Source organism: Gallinula chloropus (assembly GCF_964237585.1).
Source record: "Gallinula chloropus genome assembly, chromosome: 1".
NCBI classification, from domain to species: domain Eukaryota; kingdom Metazoa; phylum Chordata; class Aves; order Gruiformes; family Rallidae; genus Gallinula; species Gallinula chloropus.
The window spans coordinates 99,308,676-99,322,024 of NC_140085.1; the positions used below are offsets into that span (position 1 = coordinate 99,308,676).

Consider the following 13,349-nt stretch of genomic DNA (forward strand, 5'->3'; position numbering starts at 1 on the left):
CCCGTTATCCCAGGGTATGCCACCTTGAGACCCACTGCCTTCTTGTGAGGATGATGTGCAAAGGAGTGAAGTTGCAGTCGTCACCACAACATGTGATAGTTCAGTTCCTTCCACCTTCACTCACATTTGTATCTGCCAGCACTTCAGTGGCTTTGGCCAAAACAGACACCGTGCAGGGGGGAGGGAGGGCAGAGGACAACGGTGTTACAGCTGTTGTTCTTGTTGGTTGGCCAGTAGATTTTTTAAGAAGAAAGTCATTGTGTGTACCAGGTAGGACCTGTTCTGCTAGCCAGTAAAAGGCCATTGAGCTGTCATGGTTTCTCTTCACCAAAGAAATAAGATTTTAAAGGGCATACCAGTGGGGTAGAGTACTCTGTGTACAGAGATCAGGTGAGCTTTTGTCATCCACTGCCATTGGGGCTGAAGCTTCTTCACACTAAATGGGCACCATGTCATAGTTGTTCAGCCTTCAAACCAAGGGATAAATGCTGGCAATTCTTTGCCTGCTTTGGACAGTATGTAACAAGCAATTGGAAAATTAGAAAATGGACTAAAGGAAAAAAGCTGCAGAAACCTTACATATCATGGATTTTGAAATCAGACATTGCATTCCAGTGCAGTGCATTCCATTGCAGATAATGGAAGTCAACTTCAGAAGAAGAGAAAGCCTCAAGAGAAATGACACTGGACTGCAGTCATTTAAAATACACTCTCTTTTTTTTTTCCTTTCTGTAGCATATGAGAAAAGGGATCCTGAAAAAGAGAAACCAGAGAGATTTAGAATAAAATAAGCTCAGTCTGAATTAAGGAATGAACTTTCATTATGTAGTGCAAATTTGAAAAGACAGAAACTTATCAGACTAAATTAAATGAGGAGCTCACAGCATTGTAGATGACTCATCATAATTCAAGAAATTCATAACAGTGTAGAGGGAAACATAGAAAGCAGATGGTGCAAAGAATCCTCGGTACAAACCAGAGATCAGCGCTGAGCTCAAGAGCCAGAAACCATCCTTCAGCCTAGTACCAATGGTACGAAAATGCTGCATTAAAGCGATTAAAAGCTGTGCTGAGCTTCTAAGCATTTTTTTTTAAATGGTTTCATTGGGTAACCAAATTAGAGCTCTCCCACAGCTACTGGATTTGAAACAGCTAATTAAAAGAACTTCCCATTGATTCATCATAGGAACATTAGAGCAGTCTTTATAAACGGGCAAATAGGATTTACCTATCTTACAATTTTCTGGTTAGAAAGAGCTTTAATAATAAATGGATAGGATCGTTAGTGTCTAAATAACGTCTGCTCTACCGAGCAAGAAGCTGAAATTTCTCTGCAGAAAGTATTGCTTTTAGTACAACTTCACAACTAAAGAAAATGAAACTGAGCTAGCTGCAGCTCTTAATTACTTGCCTTTATTTGTCTGATTCTTTGTACGGTAAATTTCTCACTGGAGTGCTTTTCCTAAAAGTCATTATTTCCTCTGAGATGTGCATAGGTAACTTCTGTATGACAAATACAAGGATAATCCATGTGAATACAAAAGAAATAGTTAGTAGTGGCTCTTCTGAGGCCTTTTGTTAAAAAGTACCTTTTTAATTCTTTTGCCCCATACCCTAATACAAACACAAAGATGCTTTTCATATTCACAGCTGGTACACACCTCCTCCACATTTTGATTTAGAGGATGCAGTGCTGGCACAGTGCTACAGGTGTGCTGTGAGCCTTGCTGCATGAGGCTTTCAGTTTCAAATACTGGTGAAGCACAGCTGGCTTAGGAGAGCACTAAAGTAATTTTCTTCCTTTAATTTGCTAGTGAGTTCTTTCCCAGGAAGAGAACTTGGGATATTTCTTGTACTGAACGGAGAGGATCTTCTGATGCACCAGGATTGTGTTTTGACATGTGCTTCCTCAAATGGAAAGCTACTGTGGTGAGCTCGGGCTGAAACTGCTCATGAATTGCTGTATCAATTTAGAAATCAGAACCCAAAGAATAATACATGACATGCAGTACGTATGAAAAGCTGATAAAGGTTAAGTCACAATTTGAAGAAGTGCAATAGCAGTAATTTATAAAAGCCTGGAATGGTTAAGAACATAATTATATCTACTGTTTAACTTTGTGTTTTCTTAATTTGGCATCAGTGAATGCTAATGATACCAATGAAGGACTCAAACCAACACAAAGTAAACAAATTTATATGAGCAGTGCCCTCATAGGTCTTTGATTAGCGTTTAGCAAATACAAATCTACATTTGCTTGCTTCTACTTTCCTTTAAACAGACCTATCTTTGATCCCTGCTTGGAGTAGCTGATTTTGCCCCAGAGGAATATTACAAGAGCTCAGCTTCACCCACAATTTCAAGAGTAAAAACTTCATTTTAACTGAGGAAGCAGTTCTACATACCCAGGGATAACATTTTGCCGTGGAACCTGTGAATGCTTTTTATTTATTTCACTGCATTTTGTTCTGTTCAGTTACTTACATTATGCTGTTTAAAGACTTCCTGAAAAATAGGTTCATCCATTACTCAGCACAGCAGGAATTCTTTTTTTCCTCTTATTCCCTTGCATCAGACCTGTGGTTAAAATGGCACGAGTACAGGTGTAGAACAGTTTCCTGCATAAGCTCTCTTTTGTCCATTTAATACTTCTGGAAGGTTTTTTTCATTTACTGTTACATGTTGGGTTGGGTTTTTTCACATTGGAGAGAACCGGACTAGTATACTACCGAATAGTTACCGCAGGGAGAATTGACCATGGATGGAAGTTTATTTTCTCTTTTGGGTAAATGCACTGTCATAGAGAATGAGGTTGTTAAGTGCATGACTGTGAGTAGAGCTTCCCTTTTTTCAAAGGAAAACTACTGGGTTTGCTTTCTTTAGTGTTTGTTTGCATTTGAGAATTTATTTATTGTTTCCATTTCTCAAACTTCCCAAAATAGTTACAGGAAAGAAAACTAAGGTGTGACTTATAGGCATTCTTATTTCATATTCCTAGGGATACACTTTCATTCAAAAGACAAGAAAAGAAGTCATAAAAATGTGTTATTTTTAGGAGACAGCTCCTTGGGAGCTTAGAAGAGTTTAAATAGGATTCATAATAGAGGGGAATGGGAGAGGGTGTTAGTAAACTGGTACTTGTTAGTGGAAAGACAAATAGCAAAAGCTGTGAACCACTGAAAGAACTGGAAGAACTTTTTTGTTTTTTAATGGTAGCTGGTTTGTCCAGTTTAGCTGTCTTCAGGACTGTCAAACAACATGACGGGTTTTGTTGTGACACTTGGTAAAGCTGTACATCAATACTATTAAAACAGCATTAGTGTCTGGAGAATATTAGACCTCCTTGACGTGCTTGACCAGATTAACAAAATAAGCAAAGATCATTTTCCAGAATGCAATTTTTGCACCACTTGGAAGTATTGCATAGATAACAGCACACCTTCTTTTCCAAAAGAGCAGAAAATCTGTGTCTTAGAATGAGTTAACCCCCACAGTGAGGTAATTTGGCTTCTGTGTTCGGCGCCTTCCAAAAGCTGCTAGAAGTGGTTCCTACTTGCTGCGCTGCTGCAGACCTGCCATTTCAGTTACAGCAGGTTGGTTTGGGGACAGTTTTGCCCTTACGGTTTGCCCATGACCCAATCCCTGCCACTGGCCCCCTCCCAACAAGCCAGCTCTTCCATGCGCACAGCTACCTCACTGACAGGCGAAAATGCCCTTGCTCCAACCCAGCGAGCAGGTACAGGATTGATTGCATCTGTTTTAAGCTGCGTGGCTTTATTTTACCCCAAAGACTAAACCAAACGCACATTTTATACAGTCGAATTATGACATTTAATGCAGATTACCTTGAATTTATTATTTACTGTCTCTGAAACACGATTCTGCTCTGGACACAACGTCCTTGGAGCCAGCAGCGCAACAGCCGGCAGTGGGATCCGGCACAGGCGGTTCGTTCACTGTTTTTGTCTACAGCCATTTTTCAGAAGCAGGTCTGCACTTTAACAAAGGAGTTCCTGGTATGGACTTGAGACATTAATTCCAGGTTATATGGTTTCCCTGAGAATTGCCATCTGTCATGCTTTTCTGCCTGGAGGTCACTCAAAGTTACCTCGGGTTGGTATCCTAAGATAGTAGGTTGAAAGGATAAACAGTGTGCTTCGTCTTTAACCCTTAGTTATCCTTTTCCCTTTCAGCACCCTCCTTGATAGGTATGGTAAGGAAGGACTGGGCTTCCCAAAACAGCATTGCCCTCTCCTGGCAAGAGCCGGACTTTCCCCATGGAGCCATTCTGGACTACGAGATCAAGTACTATGAGAAAGTAGGTCTCACGGCATCACCCAAACTCAGATCCTAAACAGCAATATGTTTCGTATTTTTACTATTTAAAACCTATTTTAAGCTTTTTCACTTGATCCCGTATACAATGCTATATGAGTAGACGTTTTACTTTGTACTGACTTTTTGTTGGTTTTCTTCTGACTTGTTATTGACTGTCTTCTTTCACATCAGATTGCAGTAGAGCAGCAGGCAGGCAGTAGATACCTATCTCATAGCACCTACATTTATGAAGGTGAATAAATGGATCATATGCTTGAACATATTTTGATTTATGGACTGTAAAACCTTTACATTAGAGTTTCTCTAAACCAGTGCAATTAAGGGGAATGTCAATGTGAGTTCTTTTTGCAATATTATTTAGCACTAATCCGCACTTAAATGAAAGTACACCAGCCTTGTTTAGAGGGTTATGAAAGGCTACAAAAGAGAGAAATTGCATGACACTCATGTCAAATTTCTGGCATTCTGTCAAAATTATGTGATTTCACACAGAAGTGGGCAACAACATGCATTACAAGTAAAGGTACAAGGTGCAAGTACATCTTTTGAAAGCATAATTTGAAGCCTGCTTCTCCCAAAGCATAAAACATATAGTCTGTCATTTCCAGTTGGCTACAGGGCCTTGCACTTGCTGTGTAAAATTTAATACCAATTGGTGCCTTCATTTCTAGAGACATAGGCAGGAATTTTTTTGGTGTCCATACCTTAAACAGCAACCTGCTAAGTCAGTACTTGCTGTTTCTCTGTCCCTGTCTGAAAGTCACAAGAGAACTAGTGGATTTGTGAGAAGACCACAAAGAACAGAAACATAAGCCAAGCCATGACAGAAAGATTGAGGTATGTTAGGCTCTGTAGATATCTGAGAAACTTTTTCCTTGGCTGCACTTCTCTGTTGAGATTATGCAGCTTTAATGATGCAGAAAAAAAACGAGTAAACTGGGAAAAAATACAGACAATTTAAATAGTACAGATATAATGAGAAGACAGGTTGTTTAGAATATTTGTTAGCCAAAGCAAAGAAACCTTGCTTTCTTACACTAATAGAAGTCCTTCAGGTTTTGATACATTACCACAGTAAGCCACATTATGACCTGTTTTGTTTGCTGATAATAAAATCATACCCAGGTGAATTAAACAGGGGATTGTATTATTCAGTAGGAACAATTTCAAATACTCAAACCATTCCTATGGATGTTACATTATAAAGCTTACATTTATAAAGAACTTTTATCAGCAGATTATCTGCCAATATCTGTCAGTACAGAGTGACATGGCCTCTCTTCTTAGAGAGCTACGTATTGCTTAGGCTTGTCTGTTTTGCAGCAAGACCAGATACATAGGCTTCACAGCCCCTTGATATATATAGTTTAAACCACTCCTGTCTGTTTCTACCAAAAAAGAACCATTTTCTGTTTTCACCTTTTATAATGCATGAGGAGTATCTTTTAACTTCTTTTCCTTTTTAAGTGTCAGGAGATAAATGAACTGCTGGCATCTTATAGTACAGTTGCACAGGGGTTATTTTCTCCCAAAGTCACTAGCTGGACTAAATGCGTAGCTCGTGAATACAGCTTTTGTTAGTGCGTTAGAACAGGCAAGGTCTCTGGCAATGCAGTGTAAAAGACAGAATGAAAGATGAACAAGCCCAAAACAGCAATAAGAAGATCCCATATTTGGGCAGAGGAATAGGTATGTGGCAGACTTTGAAGAACTCTTTTGGAGACCAGATTCTGGATTGAAGAGATGAATAATCTAGTACTGGAAATCAGTCTGCTGATTCACAGTATTAAATTAAAAAAAAATTTATGTAGCACTGAAGAAATGTACTTTCTAATTTTAGTACTGTGTAAGTATAGTGGCTAAATGCAAATAGGATTTGTATATTGGGGGGGAAAAAGTGCGTCAGGGATAGATACAGCAAGTCAAATTATAATCACTCAAAGAGGGAAATGTCAGCATTTATAGTCACAGCAACAGTGACAGAATCGGGGTGGTGGAATATCAGATTGTGTCAGTCTTAACTTTGTGAAACTCTAAAGAGCTCAGCAGGATTTTAAAATTTCTCAAGTATGAACTTCTATTTCTGATAAGATACCTTGTTGAAATTTGCAAAATTACTGAGATGACACTGGGGAGCACGCTAGGGGAGTGTGCTTGCTTTTAATTATAACCAGTAGGAATTCTGCGGCTCATAAATGGAAGTCATATCTTGTCCTTGCTCCCAAGGTCTTATGAAAGATATATAAACTTACAGAAGTCAAGTGGCTCTAATAAACTACTATGAACACTCAAAAAAATGGGGCAGTTTCCTTCCAGCAGTTTTATAAGTAAGATAAATTAGTGGTGGTGAACCCAGGATGTAGAGACACATCTTCCCATGCATATCCAGAAAAAGCAGAGCAAGGAGAGGAGGCTCGACTGTGCTAAATATGCAAGAATCACAGAATGGTTAGGGTTGGAAGAGACCTTAAAGATCATCAAGTTCCAACCACCCTGCCATGGGCAGGGATACCTCACACTAGAACTTACACTTGCACTCATGTGTAATACAAATTACACACAGAGAACTATTGAAAGATGAAACCTTCTCTGCAAAAAATATGTATAATAAAGAAATAGAAAAGGAAAGTTATACATGGCTCTCAATAAGCTACAAGTATGGAACACATAAACTAATATAAAAAATATAATAAAGCAGCTCAATAGATTCTCTGCTTTAAAGCACCTTTCACGTGACCTGCATTTCTTCAGCTAATTGCTGCAAAATACTCAAACTCATAACTTAACAAAATAGTGTGTGCCTTTCTATCTGTCTCTAAAAAGGAAGATGAGAAAATAACAAAATTTTCTGTTAGCCAATTCTATATGGTTTGTACAGATTTTTAGTTCCTTACTTAGGATCACACTGATTCATATTTTTGTGCTTGGTTGACAAGAGGTCACGTTGTTCTGCATCTTTCCATCCAAAAATGCAGTGAACATAAGGTGAATTAGGACACCGTTAGAGAACTGACTTGGCCCATGATGAGAACAGAATATCCTAGACATTCAGTCCAAGATGCTACAAGTTTTTGTCACAGTAAAGAGACAAATTTTTTCATTACTTGAATAGTTATGTCATACAAGCAGAGAGAGAATATCATAGTCCTGAAGTAATATTGTCTGTTGAGATCTTGTAGTTGAAATACCTTATTTCGGCTACATTAAGAATCCTGAAAATTATTCCATTAGCAACATTGTCACCTTAGACAATAAATGAGTGTTTACAGCAACACACGAGAAATCCATTAAATGCTTGACCCTAGAGCTCAAAGATATATTCTGAAAAGCATTTCTTCATAGGCATTCTCTGTAGTCTTCATAGATACTAAATATTTGCAAATTATCTCTTGATACAAGATGTCTGCCCTATTCTACAATCTGTTATCTATTCCATAATCCTTTAATATCTTACACAAACAGCCCCGTTCTTTTAAAAAAAATCTCTGATAGGCAGTATTGTCTTTCTCTTTAAAATTCAAACTCCAGATAGCAAGATAATCTCAGTTTCTTTGCTAGTAGTAATCAACCTTTCTTTTATACTTTAAAACTCTTACTTAGACACTGACTAGAGCGTTTACTTTTTGAAACGTTCCAGGGCATCATAGTCTATTTACCTCTCACCAAAAAGGTCACATGTTCAAGTCAGATGGAGGATTGGGGTAAGATTTATCCTTGTTACAGCCTTGTAATGAAGCTGAGTCCTTCCACAGGAATTCCCTCAGAGGAGAAGAGACACAGTACGCAGGGGATATAAACCTTACCAGCTGCACTTCAGGTTGTGCAGCTGAACTGAAAAATGCTTATTCCTCCCCTTTTTCACCCAAACTTTTGAAGTTAATTATCAAATGCTTCCCAAGAGCTGTATTAAGCATAGCAAGCTATATACATATCAGCAACTGTATTAAGTTCTCCCATATCGCCCAGATACACGGGCTGGATTATATTTTTTGTCGCACACAAGACAACATATAATTAGCCGAGGAAGCCTGTCTATAAAGAAGATATTTTAATGGAATATACCCAAGCAATATCCCAAGGTAGTGCAATGACATCTCCAAATAGAGAATATCTTTTGGGGCAGGATGTAGAGTGGAGGGACTGGCTGATGTGTCTTCGCTGTCTTGTCTTTGATGAAATTTACGCTAAAGCCAAATCCCTTTGACAAAATACTTCATGTCATTGGCAGACTCAATTTGCAACATACAGGCAGTTTTCACATAAAAATTTTATCCCATCTCCATGTGACAGTGAATGGACAGGGTGTGTAGGATGTCAGGTATGACTTTTCCTCCATTCCAGTATTATTTAGAGTTGAATTAATAAATAAAAAAGAAAATAACCGAGTTGTAGAGGCAAGGGGGAAATGAGTTTTCCAATGAGATTTTAAAAAGAGATGAAGAGCTGACGAAGCAGGTGAAGTACCACATTTAAAGAATTAGCAAGCAGTATGACCTTGTTAATTTTTCTATCAGTCTACACCTCTATTTGCTTAACTTATATGAGTAACGTCACTCCTTCTTAAAATCTAACATTAAAACAAGCATTGCTATTTCATTGAATGTTCATTAATATGAATTAAAATGAGCCATCCTGAATTTGACTTCTAAACTGTCATAAGAGACCTTGAGGTAAAGGGCTTGGTAGGAATAATATGAAGATTTAAGACTATTGATGTGTAATTTTTGAATGACAGAATTATTTTTACAAAAATTGATATGGAAATTATAAACTAGAAACTAATTTTGTTTTTAAAAATTGTTTGCCTACAATAGCATTCTGCAGGTTAAAACAATTTGATCTGTCTAGAAATATGTGCAACATTCTATTTCAGAGCTATACAAGTGTACACGTGCGATAGATTATATACTTTGTATTTTGCAAGAAAAAAGAGGTGGCATTGGGTGCATGCACAGTATCCTTGCCATTTTTTCCACACTTATTGAGGAACAGATGATCTTGTGATATGTTCAGTATCACACTGAAGACTATTGCTGAAGAACAGCAATAGTACAGTCCCAGCAGTCCTAGGACCGCATGAAACTCACTTTCACGCACGTGCTGGGTTGTATCATTCCATCTGTTTTTCTCATGTGAACTGCCAGTGTAAGGTGTTCCTCTGTGTCTTCTCCACCTAAGGAGATATTTCATTATAATCTTCTCAGGTGAATTCAGTTCTGCTTAGGCAGCACCTGACCCTACTTGAGTATCAGCTGGAATCTAACCTAAAGGAACAGGAGCTATACCTGTTCACATGAGACAAGATACAGACATTTCTTATAAAAAGCCATGTTGTGTAGATCAGACAGTCCTCGGAATTTCTGGGTGACAGTTTGGAAAGGTGAAGTCAGTCATTCTCTTCTATAGCCCTACGCCTTTCTCTGAAGTCCGTATAGCATATGTGAGGCTCATTGACCCTCAACCTCCCTACTGCTTAAATAGCCAAACTGCCTGTCTTTCCACCTCTTTAATTACAGTTTTGCATAATGTTTAACTGAGTTAGAGGGATCAAATTTTTTCAGACACAGCTACATTACAACTTCCCTATTTCCCTTAAGCACCAGCTATTACTTTCTTGGTTCAGATTTTGCTTTTATGTTAGATTTTTTAAATCATGAAAAATAATATATGCACCAGCTCCAATCCACATGAGGCTGAGGGGAGCCTGCAGACCGTGTCATATTATTCATGAGCAGGCAGAGTTCATTTGGTACTGTTGTGGATTGTTAGCATGTACTGGTTCTTTCTCTGGGCATATTCTTCCATTGTTGCTGTATCTACCGTAGCATGCATGATATCCTTGCAAGCGTCCTGACTTAATTTTCAAGTCAACATCAGTGACAGGGTTGTGGAATGGGAAAAAGCTTATAACAAAAGGGATGAGCATGTGATCACTTCAGGTATCTGGCCAGTCAGGGTGTATACTCGGTGTAAAATAGCAAGCACTGTGCGGTTAGTGTTGAATGATCAGCTGGGCAATTTTTAGCTAATCATTCTCTTTGAAAACGAACACTTTGCTCCTGTAATATTTTTCAATTATCTGAATTATTTCAGGCGTAAGTAGCAATCTGCTGCCTGCAAGTAAAACGTTTCTGATATGACTCGAAGCAAGAAATGTAGACCTCATGCAATAATACATTTTCATTGCATTTTCAGCACGTTCTCATAAAAAACAAGAACATTGAGTAATTTGGAGGTATAAGAGCTTTTGGATTGTAGTATTAAGCAGACCTTAGTATTTGACCGTAGCTGCAGGAACAGATCAGCATGTCGCAGCAAGGCGCCAGGGCTCCAAGGAGTGCCGCTGGCATTCTTGGCTGTTCGGAGCTCCTGGGAAATGAACCATGTCTTGTGAATGTTTTTAAAAAATAATCACTACAAATGTGCTTTGGGAGATAATCATTAAAATGAAATCTCCTAACTTATTTTAGTATAGTAAGTGATGTTAAACAAGCTTCTCAGTTTTCCTATTCTGCTGTTATTAGCCTAGTTTCCCAAGGGAAGAACCGTAAAAGCCTTAGATTCTAAAAGAGGGAAAAAATAGGTCTCAGAACTGTTGAAAACGAGAATGAATAATTATGAGACTCTCTGACCAGATATAATTTTTGCCTGCAGGAAAGAACCTAAGGACCTTGCAGCAGCCATTATTAATGACACTGATATAATTACTGTTAGGAGAAAAAGAAATCTGGCCTCTAAATATCAATTACCTGCAGCAAAGGGTTTATCAAAAGTTCTGAGCTGGGCCTTCTCCATTAGGTGCCTGGTTTGGCTGGTCTCCTAATCGTTATCGTCAATTATTTAGAGATAGCTTCTAAACCTTTGTATTTAATAATAAAGTAGCTTACAGAGCTATTACTATTGTCGTTCCTGCTGAACCAAAAAATCTTGATGAGCAGCATAATGCTGTTTAAGCAAGCCTACTAGATTTGATTTTTAAAAAAGTATAGTCCAGTCTCTGCTGATCTTGTGTTCTTGGCCGTAGCCAATACCATTTTCCCCAAGGAAAATTGCATGTACAATGCTCATTCCAGTAACTGCTTGGAGAGCTGTGCAAATGTAGTAAAAGTCCATTAATGGTTTTGAATAAACCGTTTCCAAGATATGGGCATAGGAGGTATGCAAACTATTAAAAGACAAATACCACCACACAGCTAGTTCCATACCTTAATGAAAGCTAAATCCACTGATAGCAGGGGTTGATTCCTAGTAAAAGGAATTATTAATTCCTAGTAAAAGGAATTATTAATCCATTTTTGTAGCCATTCAGCCTTTGAACTTCAGAAATGCTAGTTTTAAAAATAGTTTACTGACACAGTAAGAGTAATAATGTTAACTGCAGGAATCAGCTGTTCGTTTTAAGTACACAAGTAGGCAAGGTCAAAAAATCAGATTCATCTGTTTCATGCTGCACTAACTTTCAGCTCACTTCTGGGAACAAACTTTAGATGATTTTGATGAAGATGCCATAAAAGGAAATTATGTCTCTTCAGAGAGAATATATCAATGGCACGTAAGGAAATAGTAAGAAGTTTAACATGTTTAATCCTGAATTAATGCAATAGAGAACAAATTCGCAACTTAAAACACATTTTATTGTTGTTGTCATTATTATTGTTGTTGTTATTGACTGGTTTCAGTTTACTTTTGATTTTAGGCACTTTAGGTTTTAGTAGTATCTGAAGTTAGAGTGCAGTTCCCTCAGGTACTTTAACAGACCTTCAGGAGCCGAACTTTTTGTTTGAACGTTTGACATATTTTTACAAAAAGAATGGTGAGTTTCATGACCAGTGATCTAAATGTAACCAGTGTATCTCCCAAAAGGTGGTCATGTAAGCAAAAATAATTTCCTTATTTATAAGTTAAATGCAATGCCAGATCAGCAATTCCCTAAAGCCTGTCAGAATGGTTCCTTTAGACCTTCTTAAAGTAAGAACTAGCTTAAAAGTTCCCAAAAGTCTTCATCTATGACTTCAAGCTATTTTAAATCTTAAGCTAGGACAGTGTTTTCAGACTACACCAACTGCTTACTGCTCATAGATTGTTCTTTCACAACCATAAAGGTGGATTCACATATTAAATCAAGATGTATTTAGTTTGATACGTGTGTCTTTGTCTAAATGAAGGGATGTTCCACTACGAGGTATCATTTCACTTGCAGCTTTTCCTGCAATCAGGAGGTATTGGGGGAGATACCAGTAAAATGACACATATTCCTTTTGAGGGGGAAAGCAGAGAGAGCTCTGAGACTCCAGTGGAAATGCCAACTAACCATGAAGAAGGACAGATTGTTACTTGTTTGCCACTTTTAACACTTTTTTCACACTGAAAGGGAGTCAAAGACACTGACTGTATAATACAGGCAACCTCTTTTTTATTGAGTAGGGATGCCCCAAAGCCATCATTCTGAGACAAGGGAGAAAAATCCAAAGGCAAAGAGGAAACTCCTTTAAGGAGAGCCTTTCCATTTTCATGTGACTATAATGTACTATTTCGTAGAATCATAGAATGCCTTAGGTTGGAAGGGACCTTTGGAGGTCATCTAGTCCAACTGCCCTGCAGCAGAGACATCTTCACTAGATCAGGTTGCTCAGAGCCCCATCAAGCCTGACCCTGAATGTCTCCAGGTATGGAGCATCAACTACCTCTCTGGGCAACCTCTTCCAGTGATCTAGACAGCAGCCTGCTGGTGCACAGCTCCTCTGACTCGAGGAACATCTACATACAAAAGGTGTTTAATATTAGTATAAGCAGTTTGCAGTCTATTAAATAAAGCTTTTCACTTAGCATGATTTTGTTAGACAACTTGAATTCATAGAAAGGGTGTGTTTTTCAGTCACTACCATGTAGTTTTGTTAGTTTTTACCCTAATAAAATCATGAATGTTTAGTTTGTTGAGAAAAGAAACATAATGTACACCTACTCTGGTTGGTTTTTGTTTGGGTCTTGGGGGTTTTTTTCGATGTATTAG

The 13,349-nt window shown here is 38.1% G+C and overlaps 1 protein-coding gene across 1 annotated transcript in view; it reads left to right on the forward strand.

Moving 5' to 3' along the window:
- EPHA6 (EPH receptor A6) overlaps positions 1–13,349 on the forward strand; it is a gene marked incomplete at both ends in the record, with an annotated part of 502,842 nt that overhangs the window by 347,446 nt on the left and 142,047 nt on the right. The window contains one exon of the mRNA XM_084267717.1: positions 4,195–4,319. Coding sequence (XP_084123843.1) covers positions 4,195–4,319 — 125 coding nt within the window. The remainder of the gene's footprint in view (positions 1–4,194; positions 4,320–13,349) is intronic.